General features: G+C 38.0%; 1 protein-coding gene across 1 annotated transcript in view; it reads left to right on the top strand.

Moving 5' to 3' along the window:
• The window catches only part of pex5la (peroxisomal biogenesis factor 5-like a), a gene marked incomplete at both ends in the record, with an annotated part of 79,708 nt that overhangs the window by 44,898 nt on the left and 11,233 nt on the right, over nucleotides 1-23,577 (top strand). The window contains 6 exons of the mRNA XM_080506649.1: nucleotides 7,243-7,354; nucleotides 12,032-12,241; nucleotides 13,695-13,815; nucleotides 15,140-15,233; nucleotides 15,513-15,542; nucleotides 17,562-17,657. Of these exons, the coding sequence (XP_080362775.1) occupies nucleotides 7,243-7,354; nucleotides 12,032-12,241; nucleotides 13,695-13,815; nucleotides 15,140-15,233; nucleotides 15,513-15,542; nucleotides 17,562-17,657 (663 nt within the window). The remainder of the gene's footprint in view (nucleotides 1-7,242; nucleotides 7,355-12,031; nucleotides 12,242-13,694; nucleotides 13,816-15,139; nucleotides 15,234-15,512; nucleotides 15,543-17,561; nucleotides 17,658-23,577) is intronic.

Genomic DNA, 23,577 nt, shown 5'->3' with positions numbered 1-23,577 from the left:
TTGTGAAGAAAACCAGGGTACCTGAAGAAATTAAAAAACAAAGCATGCACAGGGATAGCATGCAAACTAAACATAGAAACTAAAAGGGCTTGAACTACTGATGCTTCATCACCACTTCCACACCGAGAATTTAACAAGCTTCCAAAACCCAAATTGAAAAACATCAAAATACATCACGACACATGCACGCACGCACATACATACACACAAGGCAAAAGCAGCTGTTGCAAGTCAGTCATTGAAAACAGTTGGAGCATTTTTAAGATCCAAAGTCAATAAAGCTGCTGATAAAGGGTCTTTGTATTTCTTTATTATGTATGAAATGTTACTTTGTTACTTAGAAGTTGACAAATCACCTCTCACAGGACTGTATTTGTGCGGTGCCAAGAATGCCTTTCTTGGGAAAATAAAGTTCAAACGAGAGTGCCAAACCAAGTTAGTAATCTTGTTTTCACTTGACTGAACACAACTCAAGACTGAAGTGCTCTCAGGAGGCTGGGGCTGCACGGCTGCAGTTTGACGGGCATTATGTCCCAGCATGATGTCATTTAAAAAGTCCAGCTCTCCTCGCTACACAGGCCAGGTTAAGTAAGTCTCTTTGTAAGAGCCAATACCGCATGCAATGTGGGGGGTCACACAGACATGATCCAGGCTCTCGGAGAATATAAGGAAAACTTTTTAAACGCATTTCAAAATGCATGCAACATTAAATTGTTACAGTGTGCACTGAAACAAGATCAAAATCCACAATACACAATACACAAGATAATAGTTTCCATTTTCTAAAGAAGCATTGAAGAGGAGTTAAATGTTTTCTATAGCTGTCATATAAATAACTATAAAATGCTATTTTGTTACTTAGAAAATACAATTACAGACCTTAAGACATCATCACTGCATGTTTGCTGACTGAAAGGTTAGTTATGTAATCAACATGTGGAACATATGTTATTAAACACAACATAAGTCACAACCTTGCATTCACTTTTCATTAATTTAGTGATGATAATAATAAACCAACAAATGAGTCTGTAGCCACAATTGTAGTCTCACCAATTGCATATTTAGTGTTATTAATGGAGCAATTGGTGTAAGGACCAATTCCCAGCTGTTTAATGATTCTTTTGCGAGGGCTTTGTTTATTTAAAATAAATCCACAGCTTCTGTTTTTAAGGAGTTATTTGTTCAGCTGCCTTGTCTTTCAGTTAAACATACAAAATCAGAAACAAAGTGAATTGAACAGGTACTTTTTTTTACTTCTACAGTCAAAACCAAATTTATTTAAAAAAAGAAAATGCACCTCAATGCGTAATTAAACATCCAACTAAGTGCTTTTTTTTTTTTAACAAGCCAGAGGAAGTGTATGGACAAGATCACGGCCTTAAAAACAACTTTAATGAGTAAACAACCTGATGAGTTTCAAAAAAGCACTAATCTCATTTGTAATGATCAAGAAGGGAAAGTTTTGCCTAAATATTTAGATGCCAAAAGTGAAATGTGATCTAATCCTTCAACACAACAAAGTTAACAAACTGCAAAGCCTTGGCTGTAATTATTTTTCTCGGCAACCATCCCTCGTTAAGCCTTCTGGTTCAATTTATTGGCTGTTTTTTTATTTTACAGTACACCTTCTTCTTAATCTTGTTTATTTCATCCTCAGGATCCCCTCCTATCCACACCTTTGCCTCCCTCCTTCAAGGCTCTGACAAGTTTAACTGGTACACAACTCCCTTGACAGCAACATCTGAGAGATCTCCTGGAGACAAGCCCAAGCGGCACAATTAGCTCAAGTTTTCCATTACATAATTTTCTTGATTACTGCTTAAAGCACTTGTAAACAAAATGCCAAAGTGCTTTTCGTAAAAGAGAAGCAAAGTGGTATAAGAGAAGGGGTGCAAACGAAGAACAAAGGCGGTCAGGGAAAATATTAACCTCGTTGTGGTGAGAGGAATGGGCAAATAACTCAGGAAGCTGCTCTCCTGTGTGAGGAGTGAAGCTATAATTAGTGTGTACATACTACCTGCTACGTTTCTGGCGTGTCTTCCCAGATGAGCACAGCTGATCTTCCCCATTTTTTGAAGAGGGAATGAGAACGTTTCATCATTTTCAGTACCACAATTTAAAACGGGGCCCCTCATGGCAGTCATTGCAAGTGCTGTGAAGAAACTGCGCCGATCTGCCACTACAAAGTGAGCCGACTTTAAATATTGTACTGGAACAGGAGGTTGCCGGCTAAAATATACTGAATCAATCATCCTCCTTGCAGTTTCTGCAGCTTCTGTCACAGTTTTAGGACATATGGGGATCAAGGAGGCCTGGCTGAATACATCCGTATACCAGACGATGCTGATTGCATGGAGGGGCTCACAATATTCAGGCTGAACAGAAACGGCTCTCTCACCGACAAATCCCGAGGCGGCCGTGTCCCAGGACAGTGGCGTAAACATCAATAACAATTGGTGCAATAGTGCGGAGTACTAATTTCTTGGAAAAGGAAGCGCTAAGTCTCAGCGTTCAATCATTACTGCTGAGGTCACTTAAATTTGTAAGTTTAGCAGTTTCAGTATCTATCATCGTGAACATCAGCAGCTTTAAGATAAGATAAGATGAGACAAGACGAGACATAAGACTTCATTTATCCCACAGGGGGCAATTATATGTCAATATTTACTCAGTTTCTTACAATATTGCTTTGATTTTATAACTGAGGCTGTTTTCTTGCTTACAAAAAGAAAGCCTTTCATAGAATATGGGATAATTCAGATGTGTATCCAATACTGGACTTCTCAATTTCCCCACGTACATCGATGTAGTTATCATACACATCCACATGCTGTGAGCATCTCCATTTATGAACAGCATATATTGCTTACAGTCTTTAGGTCTGTTTAGGGATTTAAAAAATGAGGCTATATGTGAACAGCTCAGCTGGTGTTTCAATGGGTCATTTGGGTCAGAAGTGGTTTGGATGAAACTGCAATTATCTTTATACTGAAACATAGCAAGCTGTTAAAATCCATTTGTTTATTCCCAATAATGTAGAACATAAATTACAGTATGAACCCCAGAAGTGAATTTGTGTCAGAGTCATAATACATTTTCTACATTGAAACCAGTTACCGTCTCATGCTGTTTTAAGGCATGGCTTCTTTCCACTTTAATGAAAAACTAATGAATTATACATTGACAGATCTGTGCGTATTTCACATAGTGCCTGAGGCAGGACCTTGGGCCATGAATTGATTTAGCTAATTTAATGTTAACAAAATTCAATCTTCTTTGTATTTAAGAAGTAAAACTGAGATTTGAGTCAATAGAGACGTGTCATTATCCCACTAACCTAATTAATCACCAAAGCATGCATTTAAAATGCAAACTGAGGGCCCAATGTTGGAGGTTAACATAGGGAGGTTGAAGTGTATCATTATGGTAAAGAGTGACTTTTAAAGTGTGGAGGCATCAATAAAGCGTTTCTAACTTACTTACTACCTTGTATTGATTCATGATTCCAGAAGAGTACAAGTGCACAACAGTACAGCATTTTTTTTTTCTGTAAATCCATTTATATTTTATTTCCTGAAATATGACTTTTACTCACAGTGGCATCCTTTTTCGCCAATTGATTATTTAATTAAAGTAATTGAAAAAAACTCAGGCTAATGGTCTTATCAATGTTCTTTTACCGAGGACTTTATTGAAGTGAAGCCCCTATCTCATTTGTGTGATTGGAGCACTGCACCCCCACCAGTACACAAATGTGGAGTTGAATGTGTTGGTATAGGAAATGATCAATACATAAGTTTCAGAGGTACTAAATTATATTGTGTGCTGCACATTGATCAATGAGCATGAACTCTTTCTGGAATACACACCTGATATTGCAAAACCATGAAGGCAATACACTAAGTGGATGTTTTGAATCTGGTGGATCAGTTTCCATACATCGCTGCACACAACCTATTTGTTGGCGATCAGGCCCTATGAGATGGAAAAATACTTATTATTATTAATTATTTTATTTTCTGTAGGGATCGAGCCTGGGACCTTGAGCCCACCTCTCCTACCTCTAAGCCATCACTGACTATTTGCCATTAAATTCCTTCACATCACAAAGTGATTATTGTACTGGGGAAAATTGTATTTTGTAATGGAATAATACAATAGAGAAGGGTTAATCCACTTATGTATCTAGATACCTTTTCCATCAGAAGGTATTTCAGTATTTTGGGGCAAAAAAAAACAATAACAGCAAGTCAACATAGCGTTATGTAAATTAAAACAAAATTAAATATAAACCTCTTGCACCTCTAACTATTGTAAATCAGTCAGTGGCTCAGTTGCACTTTTCACAGCTGCAGTCTCTAAACCACTAAATGAATTCAATAAGTCGACCCTGATGTGTCCGCAGTCCCTGATTTATCACCGAAGTCCACTTTACTGTAAAAGATGCAGAAGCTGACAGCATCTGAGGGTGATATCAGGTTACTTCACCCTGCAACACTTCCCATGAACCAGATCTTTATTTTGACAACAGCACAAACCCTCAAAAAGTCTAATTACCCATGCTGGGTCAGCAACAAACCTCTCACTCAACAGAGTAATGATCCTCTCTGGCTATTATTCATGCTTTTTTTTTTTTTTTTTTTTAACGCCTCTGCTTGTTGCAGAAACTTAGTTCAGCAGCAACAATTAACTTTTTACTGCTTAAGCATAATTACAAGTAGAACAGAAAAAAACGTCATCTGTTTGGAGTTTTCAATAATGAGTGTAAATGTAAAACTGTTATTTATTATTTTAGAAAAATATTCAATAAGCCAGAATATAAAGTTGTGGTTATAAAATAGGTTTAAATCCTACAAGATTTTCATTCCCAGTTTTAATCCATCCACCATCCATAAATCTTGTCTACTGCTTAGTCCAAATGGGGTTGCAGTGGAGGAGTAGACTATTGAATTTATAGAATATTTGGTGGTTTAATCACAACCCACATAAACCCACCCAGTGCAACCTAATTGAGATGTTTTTGCTCATAAGTGACCCGTATCCGACCTGTTTGGTGGCTGTGTGAAAGTTCAAATTCCAATAATTTTTCAGACCAGAACCAAGCCTCATTCATATGTGGTACCAATGTGGATGTTTTTCTACATGCGACTGCCTCGTCACTGCCGGACGCAGCGGCTCCGCCTAAATGTTTGAAGCTGTGCTCTCTTTTTTTCCTTGTTCTTCTTCTTCTCGTCATTTTGCCCAGAATTTTCTTGGCTCGTATTTAACATCCACTTGAAATTCTCTTTGTGCATTTGTGTGTGCATGACGTGTTCTTTATTACACATATAATAGTTTCACAGTTTTAATATCATTTCTACACAGGCTGAGATTTGGGCTGGTTTTTATAGAGATGTGTGGGTTTTACGTTTTTTTGTCAGACACAAATGTTTTTCACAAGATGTAGTCACTAAACCTCATTCTTTTTTTCTGTAGTTGACTTTCCCTCTGTGTGTTGTTATACAGTCTAAAGTCAAGTTGTCAAATATTCAACAAGCCAGATTTACATATATAAGCAATAGAAAGGACACAAATATGAAGCACAAAGATGTTACTGTAAGAGTTTCTTAATATTTTTCTGGTAATGTATTACTTTGTAACCATCTTTCTGACAATCCTCTACAAATTTTCTATTTCTGCTGTAAAAACAGTTCCAACAGTGAATCACTTTTATGATTACGATCACTCTTTCAATTACTGAAGCTTATTTGGGCTCATTGCTGTACATTGTAATTGTATATTTAAATGTGTAAACAATTTCAGAGTTGCAGATCTATTGTTCTTTCTGATGTACTTTATATTTTCAAGAAACCTTTAAAATAATTCCTGTAAATTTTATATAACCAATTACCCTTCATCATCATCTTTCATTCACTTTCTTATAGTATAGTATATAGTATTTGGCTGGCAGTTCTATGAGTCCTAAATCAGAAAACAGAGTATATCTGAAAACAGAGTATATCTGTGGGCTTTACCTTAGAAATATAAGTAATTAGTTAATTCTTTGTTGAATAATATTTTCCACACTTTTTGGTATGTTTCAAGTCATTCAAAAGAAAATGCCAGACAGAGTGGTTTCATGCAAAGCTCACTCCATAGTCTATTTTATACAATATATTTTCTGTATACACAGTATGAGTTCATAGTGTACACACATAAAATATTAAACATGTATGGCCATTCAAATAAGGGACCGTATAAATTAAAGTGTATGTAACTTATTTTTATAATGCACTAGGGCATGCGGGGAGGCAGCAGTAAAGTGAAAATCCATTAATCACAAGACAACTATAAAGCCAGTTATCCAGGGAAAGATATATTACACGCATGTAATGGTGACAGCATTTGCTGTTCAGTTTAGACATGATATGAAAACCCAATTCAGCACTTTTCAATAAACATATGGCAGTCCATTTCATGCTTGGTAATTAAAGTTTTAGCACCCTCATTAAGATTCTGCATGCGAGTGTGCCGTAGAGAGCAACAATAGCAAATGTCATGTTTCCTGGCTGCCAGCAGCATGTACATGCTGGACCAGCTGAAAACACTGGCCGTGGCTGCCGCGTTTTCTAAAAGGACAAAACTGGTTTCCACCTCCAAATTATGAAGGCAAATTGTGACCAGCTGCACCTGGAGCAGAGCGAGGCTTTGGAGTACCAATAATAAACTGGATGTGACCCCTTTCACAGCTGCAATGGCAAGCATACAAATTGTTGCATCATAGACAAAGGGTTATTAGCATTTTCATGATTTTCATCAAGGTGAGGAAAGCAGTTGTGGTCAAGATTTAATACACTGCTGGAACCTGGTAGTATTTCTTTATTAATCTATTGCATAACATTATGTGATACTGTACATTCTGGTCAGCCATAGTGGTGAAGACTTCCATATTTTGCAAGGCAGTACATACTGTGAAAAGTTACTGATCTAAATCCATCTTGTTTGCATTGTCTTAAACTCCTATGAATTGTCAGGGAGCACAATTGTGTGTTTCTCCTGCAAAGAGATGCAGTGGTGGCAAATAGAACAAACATCCTTTCATGATACAGGAATTTGTCTGAAACAGGCTGTGATGTGAAACAAAGGGCTCAACTTCACTTCTTATTAAGGAGACCAGAGGACTTACGCAGGAGATTCGATGGGGGTTTCACAGAGATGTGCGACTTGAGAGCCTCAACTGTGTCATATTTGTCCTTACAGCTGGTGAGCGAGCAACAAGAGAGCCGCCCGCTTCTGAGCCCTTCCATCGACGATTTCCTGTGTGAGACCAAGTGTGATGGAGTTTCCCGCCCAGTGACTTCCAACACGGCTGGTATTGCACCTTATTGGAATCAATGTACAATGCAATGCCATCAATAATCCCCCTCTCTGCAGTCAGTCACATCCTTCTGTTCACTTGCTTAGGTCGTTTTTTTGAGTACATTTATTAGAGAACATTATGGTTGGCAAGAAACAACTTAAAAATCTTATTTGAGATGTTAATTGGGATTTTAATGTCATACTCATGAGCGCTCCTCACAGATCTGATGTCTGTATTTAAAAATAAAAGAAGTCACCTGACTTAATATACATATTTTTTAAATTGAGTTTAGTTACTTTTTAATCACTGCTAACAATGTTTTTTCTGTTCATACTTTTTACTTTTACTTTACACTTTAACATTTCTGCTATATTCATGGTAATGAATTATCCAACACTCTTAATAGAACTTTATTCTGGTGGTGTTCTGTTGAGAAGAAAGGCTTAAGTAGCCATGGATAAATTAAGTGTCCTAACTCAACTGAAGATGACGAATTCCATTTAGCTTTCCACATGGGTGGATGGGCCCATGCTCAGTGAGCTGCACCATCTATTCAATGATATTTTGCAGGACCAGATTGCACAGCTGACATGTGTCATCTCCAAACTGGCCACTGACTGTGCTGATTCAGTCGAGCAAAGTATGGAGAAATACTGTGGGAATCTGTGAACCTTCTGTTTCCTCGAAACCTCCTGCTGCTCCGGCTGTCAGCGGCTCAGGCCTTATGTGACTGGTCACGATTCCCAAAATTCATAGTACTGAAAAGTTTCTTAATTCCAGTGGTTATGAAAATATTAGACAGACTTTCATTTCAGTCCGTGAATACACAAAGGATCCAGTATCAAGTAGTTTATCAATAGCAATGCTTTTATGCGCTCATGTCTTCCCACAGTTTACAACTTGCAGGTAATTTTGAGTTTCATTGTGAAACTTGTTTTCATATTGCGTGCAGTTCTCGGGAGCCAACTAACAAGATTTAGCCAGGAAAGAAAATCAATAATAGGTGACAATTTCCAGCTCCAGTATTTCAATATACAATATTTTCAATCAAGCTTATTTAATTGTCTGCTCTCTGTTACAAACAACTCATACTGGAGTTGGAAGCAATATAGCATTTTATTGATGTCATCAAGATTTTGTGCCTCGAAAGACACTGGCATTTAATTTTCCACCTCAAATGAAAAAAAGTGCGGACAAGTTTGAAAATTCAGCTGTAAAGATAATTAATGGGTGATCATATAAATCAAATAAATCCTCTGAAGTATTCATGTAGGATGAAACTAATTTATTCAACAACAGTCTCTCATCAGCACCTGCCCTCGATTTATTCACATGTTCACATTATTCTCATATGATCTTCCATATAGACACAGAGGCAGTAAGGACACCGCGTCTCACCTCTGAGCTCCTCAGGTTCAACTTCTTCTGATTTCTGTGATCAAATGTCTCTCATTCTTGACCCATTAATAGTTTGGAACATGAAAATGAATACATTTCACGTCGAGATATCTTGAGAAAAAGAAGTTTGATTGAGAAAAAAGAAAAAGTGGTCCTGCAGCCAGTGTGTTCAGGAGAGTCTCATATAATAACCACATAGGTCTCTATCTGTTGATCAATACCAGGCCACCACAGGAAACCTTGGGTTCATCCTTGTCGTACCAGAATGCCCATCATGCACATCTGACAGCAGACTCAGTCTGATCTTTGGTGGTATGATGACACAGAAAACACATCCCTGGTCCGTCAATAAAGAACTGGAAGCTTGGCTTGATGTTGCTCCGCACCCACATCTCATTTACTGTGAGCAGTTCCTTTCTCTTAGGAAAAAAAGTTATTTTCCCAGTTTGACTTTTTCTTCCTTGTGTCACTTGGAGCATCAGAGAGTATTTACTGCTCTTTGCTTGTTCTGATATTGGCCATTTCAGTAGTGGTTTTCTCAAGTGTTTTTAATACATATCTCTCCATCCAAACCCACATATGGGGAGAACATGCAAACTCCAAACAAAAACGTCCAGCTAATACTTGAATTCAAGACATTCTCACTGTGAGAGCAAGAGCACTTCCCACTGCTTCACTGTGTGGGTGTGTGTGTGAGAGAGAGAGAGAGAGAGAGAGAGAGAGAGAGAGAGAGAGAGAGAGAGAGAGAGAGAGAGAGAGAGAGCGAGAGAGAGAGAGAGGGGCCTTGTACATTCTCATATTTATTTGCTCATCATCTTTAATACTTCGGTCATCACTTCACATCTTATACAGCAGCATCCTCTTCATGAGGAGAACGTTCTTATTTGTGTAACATATCTCTTCCCAGCTCTGTCACTTTAAGAAGACCTGGGGTGGCAAAGCAATTCTGACATCAATGCCTTTTCATAACAACTCGTGCTGCTTTTCCATGCAAAAAATACTTTAAGCAGCTGAAATCATGAGTACATCTCCCTTGATTTGTAATTGTACTTGTCATCTAAAGAGCAAAAAGGCATGGAAGACAAGCATACGCTCTAATTACGCAGAGATTTCAGTCAACAAATGCTCTCAGTTGGTTGTCAGGAAACAGCAGCATGCCAATTATGGAGTTGTGTGCCTGTACTTTAGAGCTCGCTTTGCACAAATGACACAGTCAGGCTCCATGGAGATTAGCAGGAAAGTGTTGCATTTTAGTCAAATAACCGATGAATAAAAGTGCTGTTTTACTGAGGTGATATATTTGTCATCTTGTGTGGACGCTACAATTTTTTTTCCAGCAGCTGCCATGTAACTGTGTTTTGCTTACAGTGCTTCTCACTACAATAAAGAACTCAGATGATAAATAATGTAAAAAAAAAAAAAAAAAAAAACAGCCTTTATCCAGCAGCTTAAAGTGCTTCATATAAAGTGTATGCATAATGTGACATGAGAAAGTCCATGCATGCACAGGGAGAAAAGAGTTTCTAATCCAACCAGTGTATTGTTGCTACTATATTTGACTAGCAATCATGACACCACTGAACATACATTGGACCTTGTAGTCTTGGTGATCTACTTCTAACCATTTTGTTTCTCTTTCTGTTGTCATGATGTTTCTCTTGAGCACTCTTTTCGAGCCACATCAGTCCCTCTACAAAAATATCAGTGCCTCCAGTTTAAAAAACAAAAATCCTGTTGTGATTTTTGGGAGATCTTCTGTCAAAACTGCTAGATCTGAACAAGACTAAAATACTAAATATTTGGTTGTATTGTTGTAATCATTTCCGTTTGATCTAGTTAGCTCTGAAACACGAACATCAAAAAAAGGTATTGGGAAAACTATTAATTACAAATATTAATTGTAGCTTTAAAACAAGGCAGTTTCACTGTAATGTTACATTTTCAATTTGCAGCACAAAAAGTAGATAAAGTTGTAAAGTATTACAGTAATTGTCACTGTTTGAGTTCCACCGATGAGAGCATAGTCCCATGACTTCTGTTCGAAAACTGTCCAAAGACCTCTACTGCTTGTATTGCATCATAAAGTTGCGCAAAATGCTAAAATAAGTTGTCACGAATTGTTCTGCAAACATTTGGTGACCTGTTATGGGTGGCCATGTTGGCAGACAAGATTGTGTTCTCCATACTGTAAAACCTTCTGTCACGATATGGTGGCAGTCCGATTGACGTAGCATGTGTGATGACTGCCAGTCTGTCCTGTGAATGAGGTCATTCCAAAATATGAAATGACTTTGAGAGATGTGCAGGCACTTTGTTAACGAGGTCTCAAATAGTAACTTATGGTTGGGGTCTTTATTTGTCCTGCTAGAAGGTTGAAAGTTACTGGAACAGCTGAGAACATTCAGAAAGCACGAGTTCAAAATGCTAAATCACACTACAAAAGGAAGTTAATGAACTGCTTTACTGCTGCTGCTGTTGCTACTGTTACTACTACTACTACTACTACTACGTCCACTACTGTTATTAATATCTGATCAACGGTACTATATAAAGTATAAAAACACTAATGTTTCCAAAGGTGGACACCCTGCAGCCTGATTACTCAAGACAGCTCGTCTCAGCAGAAAATGAGCTGCTCAAAATGAAAGCATTGTAGATTGCACAGAGTTTCATTATAACGTTACAACAAACTGATATAAACTAAAATATCAAAATTATTAGTTTTACTGTGAACAAGAAATTAATGTCATTATTTATCTGTGTCTCATTGGAGCTGCTTCAAACACTTAATGACTTTTTTTTTTAATAGAAAAATAGGTAACATAGAGATGGTGCTGCTAAAGCAAACTGAATTTTACTTGATTACATTAAATGTGAAACATAAAAGGTGTTTATTTCAAGACTTACATAAATTTAGTTTAGATTAAACATTTCAGTCTGAATACAATATGTTTGCATTAGATAATAATGGAACATGAGATGTTATGGATCAAATGTTAGTTGAAAATAAAAGGTGTTTGGATTAAATGTTCATAGAATGTAAAATATGTACGGATTAAGTGATCATTAAACACTTAAAAAAGAGAATAAAGGTAAAATATTTTATTCCACCTTCAAGTAAGCAAACTTCAATTTGTCAGAAATGTTGCCTCATTCACATCTGCATTTGCAAAAGTCTGCAGGGTTCAGTTCCCCCAAACGGTCGTATCCATAGTACAAAGAAACCCAATCAGTTAGTCCAACACAAGCAATTTTTGAAAGAATGAACTGATTGTCGCCGTCTCCTCGCAGTTTTGTCTTCAACACTGGACCTGCTTGATCTAAGTGAACCCGGGGAGAGGAGGAACCTTAGGGAGAGGAAGAGCACCCTGTCGTCCCGCAGTGACACCCAGAAGAACAACTCGCACAGGAAAAATACGGATGAGACCGAGCTGATCCAAGTGGAGGTGGAACACACAGGATCAATCATGCGAACCCCAGAGAGGGCGTCATTAGACTCAGGTACAGACAGACCACTGAGTCAGATGGTCTGATTACTGCTTAAATGTTTGAGCTCACAGAGTGCTGGTTGTTCGACCATGCTAGTGATGTGCAAAGTACCAGACATACCTGCTTGGTTTTTTGTTTAGTTTTTTTTTAAAAAGGGGAACAAAGAGGTTTTGTAGTATAGCAGTGGGCCATATAAATATGAAGCAATCATTTTGTGAGGGTCCAGCAAGGACATTGAGCTGATATAACAAAAGTATAAGTGGATGAAGACCAGGCTGCTATGCTGAGGGCTCATTTGTCCCCCTATGTAATTTAGAAAACCTAAACTTCATATGGTTCAAGACATCTATGACAACCATGAGAGTACCCCCCCCCCCCCCTCCAAAAAAAAAAAAAAATGTACAAATCACAACCATTGTTACAAGATTTTTTGACATTTCCATCCTCACAATCTGTCACAGTAAGTGAGAGGCTCTCAAAAAGTAAAATATTATGTGGGTACTGTATATTGTTGTCATGCAGAAACAAAAAAATCTGATGAATATTTTACTGTAACATAAAGCTGCTCCTTTTATACCTTCACCATTTTTAATTTATAACATTTCACATAATCTTAAAGTGATAACTTGCTTTATGCTACACTTCACTGAGTTTCCCACCAAAACACACCGTTTAAAAAAAGTTTTATTTAATTTTCATGTAATTGTGGGACGGTGTGTCACAGTTTAATGTACTAATGTAACACCAACAAACTAAATCCATGTTAGTTTTAGAGGCAGCCTCTAACTTATGTATACTTTTCTCATGTATTTTCTTTCGAAATAAAATTAATGGTAACAATACAGTATAATATTTTTCCTGTGAGTCAAAATGACTAACAACAAGATAATAATACAAAGTTTCCACCCCTCCCAGCCCATCCTTCTTAAATACCCCTGACAACTCCATGTCCCACCATGCGCTGAGGTACAGACCTCACACACACTTAAGATCGGCCACAGAAGGATTCATCCAATTAACCATAATGATAGTGATTATCTTTAAAGACATTCTCAGAACACGGTCAATTAATTTCACATTTGCCAGATTAAAAGGTCAAAGTCCTCAGTTGTAAGTAATCATACAGAGTCACACTGTGTTGTGTTGAATGATTTATGCCAGGAAAAGCCTACAGTTTTGTTTTTGTTTATTGCTTTTTGGAAAAACACAGATTACTGTATCATATGGCTGTTTTTAGCTCACTTTAGAAAAACAGACATTTCAGTGAAACTGGTGACGCATCAAATGTATTTTTGTCCCCAAATTCAGAAAACTTGAAAGATGATATTTTCAAGATCACTGATACTGCTGAAGTGGATGATAAATTAAGTTGTTTTGAATTTCCCTTTTGTGTTCAGTTTGGAATTTTTTTGTTTTGTTTTGTTTTATTGTATTGTCCTCTATATAATTTCATTATTGTCACCAGATGCCATTGGTTCATTGGATAAATGGGAAGAGCTCAATCCCAACCCTGAGAGAAACGGAAACAGAAAGTGGAAACTGGAGAGACGGCGATCTTCAAAAAATTCGTCCAACGAGTTTTTGTGGTACGTTTTTCATATTGTCCTCACCTAGTTTTTAATGATTTTCTGACCGAATTAATACCACAAGTGGCTAATATGTTAAAAAATAAATAAATAAATAAGTCTACTGTACAGAAAGAGGACCTTCCTCTTCAGCCTCTCAGTTTCTCGAGTTTTGAATTTCAGGTTTTCCTGCATTCAGTCTCATTAGTCTCAGTCGTAGCAGGTGGCTGTTTTTATCTAAAAAAGCTCCCAAAAAGTTGGAAAAAGAAAAAAAAACACTGTTGTTGACTGCCTGAACTGCCATGATAAAAGAGAATCTGGTATATATATAAAAGATCTCCCAGCAGCTAAAAAGAATATTTCCTCCAGGAATAGTTGGCAAGCAGAATTCGGCTTGCCTCATCTGCTACTAGATAATTGGAAGTATAACAAAGTCTATTATTGGTTATCCCAATTTCTAACCGTCAAGTTGTTCATGTGCATGGAATTAAAGAAAACTAAAGTAGCAACAAAAAAAAAATGTCCAATATCAATTTAATGTATCCTGCAATTAATGTTCACGTTACTTTTAAATGCAAATATGTTTTTATTATATATTTCATAAAATAGACAGATAATGATGAAGATAGTAACAAATGGCAAGTGAAAGGCAAATACAAACCATACTTTGTTTTTTCCTTTTGTACTCTCCATTAGGTTTTCTTCTTCATCTGACAGAACAAAAACACTCAGAAACAAAGAAAAAACAGGGCTTTAATAACAACTTTGAGAATAACTTCAACAAAATGTGAATAATACGCCAAGAGAAAGTCACATTTCAGTTTATAGCCTCTTACTGAGCTTGTCTTTCAGACATGTAGCTTATGCTAACTTATAAAAGAATCCAGTCGTTGTATAATTAGATGGGGGCAACACTGAATGGAAATGCTATTGAGTCATCCAGCCCATAAAGAATTAATAAACACTGACTGATTGGGTTTTGTTACACTCAAACAAATTGCTTTAAAATTGAAACCACGGGCTGGAATGAAAAACAAAATACATTCAAGCAACTAAAAGTTATCAATCAAGAAAACCAACATTTAAATTCAGCTGCAACAAACAACAATTAATTTAGCTCCAACAACCAAATAAATTGCAAGACAAACTTCAATTAAAGCATGAGTCACAGTACAGGAAGAGTGTATTATTTTCTGCTGGAATATATGTTGAGGTGCACAAGAGTATTAAACGAGCAACAGTGGCACTGGCCTTTGAGTAGAGAAATGTTTTTTTATAGCATGTGTACATCTTAACAGTTATCAAATTGAACCATATATCTCATTTGTCTCTCACCTCTTCCTAGGTCCATAGATTGTAAAAGCCAATTAGACGTATCAAATAAGAACATCGTGGAAGCAAATACCAAAGTCGAGCCGGAGTCTGCCCTAGCATCACAAGTAAGTGCCCAGTATGACAGCAGCAGGCAGTAATCACCACTATTGCACATAATGTTTACTCTTTGAAAGTCACAAAGCCTCACACAGCTCAAATACAGTACATTGCACTGACTGACAGTTAAGATGGTATTTTAGTATCACAAAATCATAAACGTAGCTTTGTTTAACAGCTGCATGTTGTCCTAAAATCAAACTTTGTATCTAATATGACGCCCTTGTTGTGTGTGACTGTTTACGCATTTTGTTTTTGTCCTAACACCTACAATTCTTCCATTTCAGCTCAACAGGCAGTATATTAGTGGACGACATGTAAGCCTCCCTACCCATCCCTTCATATAACATTGAAAGACCAATGCATTTGCACCCGTAGAAAAGCGCACACAACTTCAAAGATCAAAAAGATGTAATTGTATTCAGGTCGAATACACCTTTGTGAAAATTGACACACACTTGAGAGATTGTTCTTTTGTGGTGCTTTGAGGTCCAAATGTCAAGTGCTTTCCTCCTTAGTTGATGTCTCTGTGTAGGTCTGCACAAGGGGTCTTGTTTCCAGACACCATTATTAGATTAATAGCCTATGAATTATTCAGCAGTCTTACTCTGAGCCCATTAGCGTTGATCTCACCAAGCCAGTTGAGCATACATCACCTTTTAAGCACTCTGATAAATAATAGATTTGGGGTTAAAGATAGCTGTTTGAGATGGAGGGAAGTTATTGGCAAACACACCAAATTTGTTTCACGCAGGAGTTACATAGCCGCTTGTTGACAGAGATTCTTGAAAGAGTGGGTTTAGTTTCCCCTTGAAATGCACGCACGCACGCACGCACGCACGCACGCACGCACGCACGCACGCACACACACACACACACACACACACACACACACACACACACATTTACTTTTTGGGGCTCATAGCATAATGTCTTACCAATACCCGACAGCGTAAACTAATCTATAAACTGTTTATACAAGTTTAATTGCACAATGTCAACCTCCGACTGAATCACAGATGCTGATTTCAACAGCTTACCCACATTAAGTATTTTCAAAATTTGCAATATGGTTCACTATGTTTCAATGTATCTTTCTGTTTGTTCTCTCGACTTTAGAAAACATTATTCCATATGCCTATGTGAATAAATGCTCTCATCATTAAACATAAACGCATTATGAGCACCCGACTTACCAACATTTTGTCGCATTACATTCTGGCCTTTTAAGTATTGTGTTAGAACAAACGTGACACTAACTGAAAACTAGTATAGAGGTTGATGTTAATAAATCAAGATTTCGTGAAATTGAACTCGGCCAATTAGAAATCTTTTTCTTATTGCCAAAATTTTAAGGTGCCTGGGGAATTGTTAAAATGGAGACAACCAGATTTGCAAGTAGGCAACAAAACCTGTTTTAAAATTGTGTTCCTTTGTTCTGGATGGTCTCTTTCTTCGACAGACCTGCTTTAACACATTAAGACCAATACAAATGTGGTAAGATTTTCTGTTGGCACTTCATGCATTGTGTTCATGTAAATAAGATCTACAAATAATGAAGAAGGCAATTTCCTCAGTCCATTAATAGTGACATTAGGTAACCTAAATTAATCTTGTGTAATGGTAATTTGCAGAGATAGGTAATGACCAGCCTGATTGCCAAGCATGTGAACCCAAAGGCCACGCACGTGCTGAGCAGCGTCAGTGTCTTTAATGGATTTGTTAGTCCTGAAATAGACAATGCCTGTGGTACTTACAGTAAATCACAGCCAAGCATGAAAGGGTATCTCCAAATCATTTACCCCTCACAGTTTCAGGTGCAGGTGTAATAGTAATAATGGAGTCAGGTAAACTACACCCCGTTCTGACCCTGTTAAACCACATGTGTGTAATTGGTCAATATCCATTTTCACAGCAGAGCTTCATATTTATATGTTTGTAACAAATACTCTGTCGCCATTATGATTTTGCATGTGCAGGCTGGAGCGTACGGTGACACTGAGTAAGCGGCATGTTGTTCAGATGAGGAGCAGGAGTGTGAGGGTGCAGGTTGGGAGGAGGTGGCTGCTGACAAAAGTGATTCGGCTGGCCTTTCTGAGCTTGTCAGAGGCTTTGTTGAAGCAGGGATATTTACTTGTCCCTGAGAAAGAGACGGCTGACCCTGCACACTCTCCCACACCCGTCTATCGGTCTGGCTAAGTGGACTCGTCGGCGTGCGTGCACTTGAGTGTTTATGATATGCTTGGTAAATGTGCTTTTTTGCTGGGTTTTTTTGTTTGTTTGCGCATAAATGTTTATATTATGAAATGTATGTGCGTGTGTGTCTTGTGTGACAGGCGCGACTATCGAAGGAGCAGCGGTGGGGAAGCGCCCTTTTGTCCAGACATCAGTCCCTGGAGGAGGAGTTTGAGCGAGCCAAGGCTGCTGTTGAGGTAAGCACAGTGCTGCTTGGCACACCTCTCATCTGTCATTTGTCAGCAGAGAACCTTCACCCCTTTTAATGAGACTTAGCAAGAAAAAAAAACTACCTAATCTTTGTGAAGAAAAGAAAAAAATCTTTCACTTTCTCCAGACATTGTATTCATTAAGAACTAAGAATTTTTAGTTCAGGAATCAGGTCAAAGAGGTCAGGTCAGGTGAAGATGGATTTGGCTAGTTTTTATCATATTTCACTTTGCTTGGTTCAGGACTGCAAAAAGTCAGGTGAGCAAAGGTCCAGTCAAATAGCTGCAAGTGCAAATCAGTCAGCACAAACTCATCGGTATTCAGGAGTCAACAAACCTGATCACAAGCAAGAAAACTCTTTCGAAAACGGAAGTTTGCGGAATCGTAGGACCGGGGCAGCTTTCTTTAGTATCACATTTCTACTGTCTTTCCGACATCGCCCTGTGATTGCTGCTGATTTGAATATCTGCCTCCAGCCTTGTGGTGAGGATTTGCATTGGACTCCTTCAGCACCTTCTAATGACTTTGTCAAATGATCACTATAGATTTTCCGATAATATCTTTGCTCCTGTCGTGTTTGCTGACGTGTAACAGTATGGCGTCAATCGGCACTCTAAAGTTCATGAGGTGGTTGACCGAGAGACATATTCATGATCGTGAGCTGGCTAACAATAGAGAGGTAAATGGGTCAGTCATTTATGCAACCAGACATCAGATATCACAGAGGAGTCGTGACACTCGAGTAATTAGAAATGGCTCAATTTAATGCCGCTAATACAGAGAGTGCCAAACTGAATTTCATCGTTTTGTGTAACAGTGAAAATAAAAGCTTTCAATTTCAATTTCAATTCATCATAGGATTATGTATCAACACACGTTTGTTAAGATGTGAAATATGCCTAATGTGTTTGTGTTTCATCGTAACGACAACATTGAAAATATCGTGGAAACTTTTCATATCGCTGAGAACAAAGCGTCGCCTGGTCTCGCTTGTACTTAAAGCACTTTCAACACCTTTCAATCTTCAAACTCATCGTACACTAGGTTAATATTCAGGCCAGTGGGAAGATGAGCAGAATGAGATTGTGCTTTCCATTCAAAGTTCAATATTTTTTCTTCTATTAATAGTAGGTTTTGCACTTTTGTGTGTTACATCACATAGCAGAAACCTTACCTTGGAGCCCTCCCAAAAAAACCTTGAATTTATGTACAGGAGTTTAGGTAAGTGGTTTATTCTGAAATGTCTCTGCTTAGAACTTGGGAATTAGCATTATACTTCTGAATTACTCGGGTTTCCCTGGGTTGGTGTTATACTACACTGGTACACACTGAGCTATGTGCAGTGGACAATAAATAATAGAGCAGAGGCAGTAAGACAGGGAGAAAGTCAGGAACAGTTGCAGAGGAGTGCACCAGCCCACTTGGGGATCCCATCCCAAACTTAGCAATGACGTCACATCTTGTGGAAACCATGAGCTGCATCGAGCCGAATCGCTGGATGGGTTGAGCGCGCACATGATCTGGAGGCCATGTCAGTTATGAGTTTCTGAGATGCTGTAGGACAAGTGTGTGGGCATGGAGCATCGATTTGTGACAGTACCTCGGTGGCTCTATCGAGCTGCTTGGGAGTGCTGGCCTCTACTCCAGAGGATCTCTAATGCAAGTGGTCAGCCATTTTGGTTGCAACTGCCTCTGTCAAATGCCTCAGTTACATAATGTCCATTCAAGCAGCAGAACATATGCATGCGTTTTCATAATTATAAAGATGTAGAGATAGCACAGATGGCAGAGAGAAAATTAAATCACCACATAGCCTGCCTTTCAATTTATTCACTTAGACCAAGCAGCCAAACGTGGTAAAATTAGCAACAGAAGGAGTAGTCATTGAAAGAGTTCCTGAAATATAATCCATTTTATGAAGCTGGCATGAATGAAAAACAATTACTTTTACGGTTTATGAATTAAAAAAGAAATACTGTAAAAGAACATGACAGCATTCAAATGAGGTTCCCCCTTTGATATAATAATATTATCAAAGCGCTGGTAAAAAGATATTTAAAGGAAGTAAAGGACTGTCCATGACAAATGAGAACATTCAGTACATCAGTCATTAAGCTGATGCCAAGGTAATTCAACTTTATTAAACAGGGAACCAGTGGATCAGCTGCAAGCTACAGTTTGACATTGGAGATCTGTGTTTAGGCTGAAAGATGTGAGAAATGCTCTGACAAACATGTAATGGTGGTGACCGGGTGACCTTTTGTTTGATTAAAACAGAAAAACGACAGATTCACTTTTATCTTGCAGATAAGACTGGTCTGAGGCTTTATTGGCTTAGTTTGAGATTGCAGAGCCACAGTTGCCTACAAGTCAGAGGTACAGCCTTGTGATCAAAAGGTCAGTGGTTTTAATCCACAGTGCGAGTGTGGAGCGTGTGGATGGTCACAGTAAATGAGTTATGCTTTCATCCCCCCAGCGGTTCCCATTAGTGTCTTCCCAAGAAGAGCACAAAATATGAAAAATCTCCAGTGGTGGTTCAAAATGTTGATGAAACTAATGCATAGGGTGTCCACAGAAACTTTGCACCGTCCATTTCTTCAATCAGTGTTGCTGAGTATGTCATAAATCCAAAGCTCAACATAACTGCATTGGCCATCAACCACATGAAAGTGCAAGCCCACAGTTGCCTTATGTTTTGTTATCAAAGAAGGTACAGAAGGTAATCACATTGTCTGCCAAAATGTATTCATAACACTAAGTCGACTGTAATGTATTTTATTCTTCTCTGAGTGACATTATCGGGGCTCCAGCTTCCTATTTTTGTCCCGCTGACCAAGGGTTTGGCTTGCACAGAACAGCAGTCGGTGGCTCATTAACATTAAAAGACCAGGGCAGCCTCGCTCCGGAGATGAGAAGAGCTTCTTTCTCTTTTTAGGAGGCCACTGTGTCACTGGTAAATTATGAGACTTTTTGTAATACGCGCAATCTGGGCAAAGTGGATAACTCACCCCTATTCATGAAATGGTTTCTCTACCACCACTTAATGACTGATGTAAAGTGATAATGTTCGAGCACATCTGAGATGTTTTCACAAGGATTTGACAACAGAAGAAATAACTATGGCAAAAGAAGAAAAGCTACAATTCCACAATGTCTATTTTGGGTGTAAAAAAAAAAAAAAAAAAAGAAGAAATCATAAAAGCTCTGACTGTATATATTTGAAATTGTCAAAACAATAATAAGAATACATAAAAAGCCCAAGCAATCCATCAACCGAGCAAGAAGAAGCAGCATTTGTGTGTGGAATGGTACCATTATTAACCTGAACAGTTCAATTACTGTGTAAGCCTCCCATGAAAAATGTGATATCTTATTTACCAGAAATTGACCATTTGTTAACTGCAAAATGCTTTCAAGCCTGGACACATGCACTCATTTAACACCTTATTCATGCACACAATTGCTATCAGAATTACTTGAGCAGAAGTCATTTCACTGATACATTTGTCTAAATTGACACCCGGTTGATTCAATGGTCCAAATCCAGTAAGCTATTCATATTGATCTTCATATTGTAGGTTACATACCATATTTACTGCTTTACACGTGCATAGAATAGGATCAGCGTGACACTGACTAACTCTCATGCAGTTAAATTAAAAGCATGTATGTACAGCTACCACATTTTTAATTCTATGAGTCATTTGCTGTTACCCTGTGGTGCTCTTAAGAGGCAGACAAAAAAATACTAAATAGAGTTTCGTAATTGAATTTATATGAGAATATTTGCATAATGAGACCAATAAGTAGGTCACAGTGAAAAGAAATACTTCGAGAGAAATACTGCATGGTGGAGCAATGGTTGGCGCTCTCGCCTCACAGTGTGACAGTCAGTTCAAATACTGACTGGAACTTTCTGTGTGGAGTTTGCATGTTATCCCTACATGTATGTGGGTTTCCTCCCACAGTCCCAAAACATCCATGTGAGATTTAATCTTGACGGTAAACTGCACCCAGGTGTGAGTGTGTGTTCTTGTTTGTCCTGTGATGGGCTGGCAACCTGTCCAGGTTGTGTCCTGCCTTCGCCCATAGTTAGCTGGGATCAACTCCAGCGCACCAAGAGCTCATGGGGGTTTACTATTGTTGATGTTTTAAAAGTAGGTGAGTCAGCATTTAATTCATCCATGTCATAGAATTACTCAGTTTTACATTAAAGGTCCCTTATGAGTCTGATTAGAAAGGAAAGGCTCAGGTGAATCCAGAGCATGCTTTTCACATGTCAGATGTTTGTTTTTTTTTCTAAATCCCAATTTGTTTCTATAATTTCTGCCTTGCCTTTATTTCTCTTTGGTACTGAACTTTCTGCCTGCGGTCAACTGTGAAGTGTCAGCTTCAGGTAATCCATCTAAGTGTACCAGCCGTTAATTACGTGCCATCTCTTACCAACATGGTCCCACTCTGGCTTCGCCGTCAGTCAAAAACTTCTTGCAGAGATGAGAAGAGACCTTAGGCACTAATTACCACATTCTTACAGTAGTGTCCCCTGCCCTTGCTTTCCTCAGCGATATAATACACGCAAGCATTTACAGTACATATACTGATGACTTACTGGATATTGTAGAGTTTAAAATGCACACGAGGCTTTTCTGCTCTATTTGGCATTAGTCTTTCTGGTTTACTTTGCCTCTGACATGACAAAATGAATAAATAAATAAATAAATAAATAAATAAGAATCATGCAGTTAGCCAGCTGGAAAGGATTAAAAAAAAAACTGTGGCAACTCAATGCAACGCAAGTTTGACATGGGAAGCAGTCACGACATTAAATGCATCTGTTGTCACGATCATATGCGCCTGGAGCACTCTCCAAGATGTGTCTGTACATTTTTACCACAGTGCATGACTACAAAGACAATGAGAAAACAGATAAGTCTTGTGGTCTACTTGTGGTAATGCAGTGAACTACAACAGTATCAGTAATTTGTGACATATTGTATTTGGCATGAGTAGAGAGGAAATCAAGGTTTAGTATCTACTGGTTGTAAATATAATTTTGCAAAGTTCAGTAGTTTGACATTAAAAAAAAAAAAAACAGATTGACAAATAAATAAATAGGATAGGATTCATGCATTTGTGAATGAAAATTGATTCAACAACAAGAAAGTTTTCTTTAAATCATTTATTTAAGGCATTAAAGCAAATAATGATTAATATCGACCATTTAACAGTGCATTCCAAAATTAAATGGATTTTGGATCTAATCTTCACTGCATCTTGGAGCCAGGAAAAAATAGTTCACCGAGTCCGACAGGAAGGAAGAACTTGAGTTTAATCATGTTTTTCTTTTTAAATGAAATCAATGTTTTTATTGCATGGCTCAATGGTGAGATTGAACAAGTGTTATCAGCAGAGGAGTAAAGATACATTTCATGTTTTAGGATTGTGTGAAGTGAAGGAAGCACCTTCTGAGATGACGGGGATATAAAGGCTAAATCTGAACAAAATCCCAAAACACAGAAATCTAACATCGAAGATGTCATCACAGCATTTTTAATAAAATATGAACGCTATAGTTTTTGATATTTTCCCCGGTGATCTAACCTGTAGGCTAAAGAATAAGTTCATATTTTCAAATACAGGTCAAATAGCACCTCCTCATGAACTGTTCTCCCTCCTCAATGTTGGCCTGTCAATATTTCTCTTTTATCACTGATCTGATGGACTTTCCACCCTTGACATCATCGACTGCTCTCTCCATCACTTCAAGGGTTTTTGAGTCCCAGTTTGTTTTCCTCTTGGAGGTTCTTGATTCAATGCCTTTTCTTCAGTGGTTAACATTACAAACACACCAAACCAGTTGAGTATACTCAACTGAGATACCATTTAATACGTCAGAGACCATTGAAG

Source organism: Blennius ocellaris (assembly GCF_963422515.1).
Source record: "Blennius ocellaris genome assembly, chromosome: 12".
NCBI classification, from domain to species: Eukaryota; Metazoa; Chordata; class Actinopteri; order Blenniiformes; family Blenniidae; genus Blennius; species Blennius ocellaris.
This window is presented reverse-complemented; position numbering and strand designations above follow the sequence as displayed.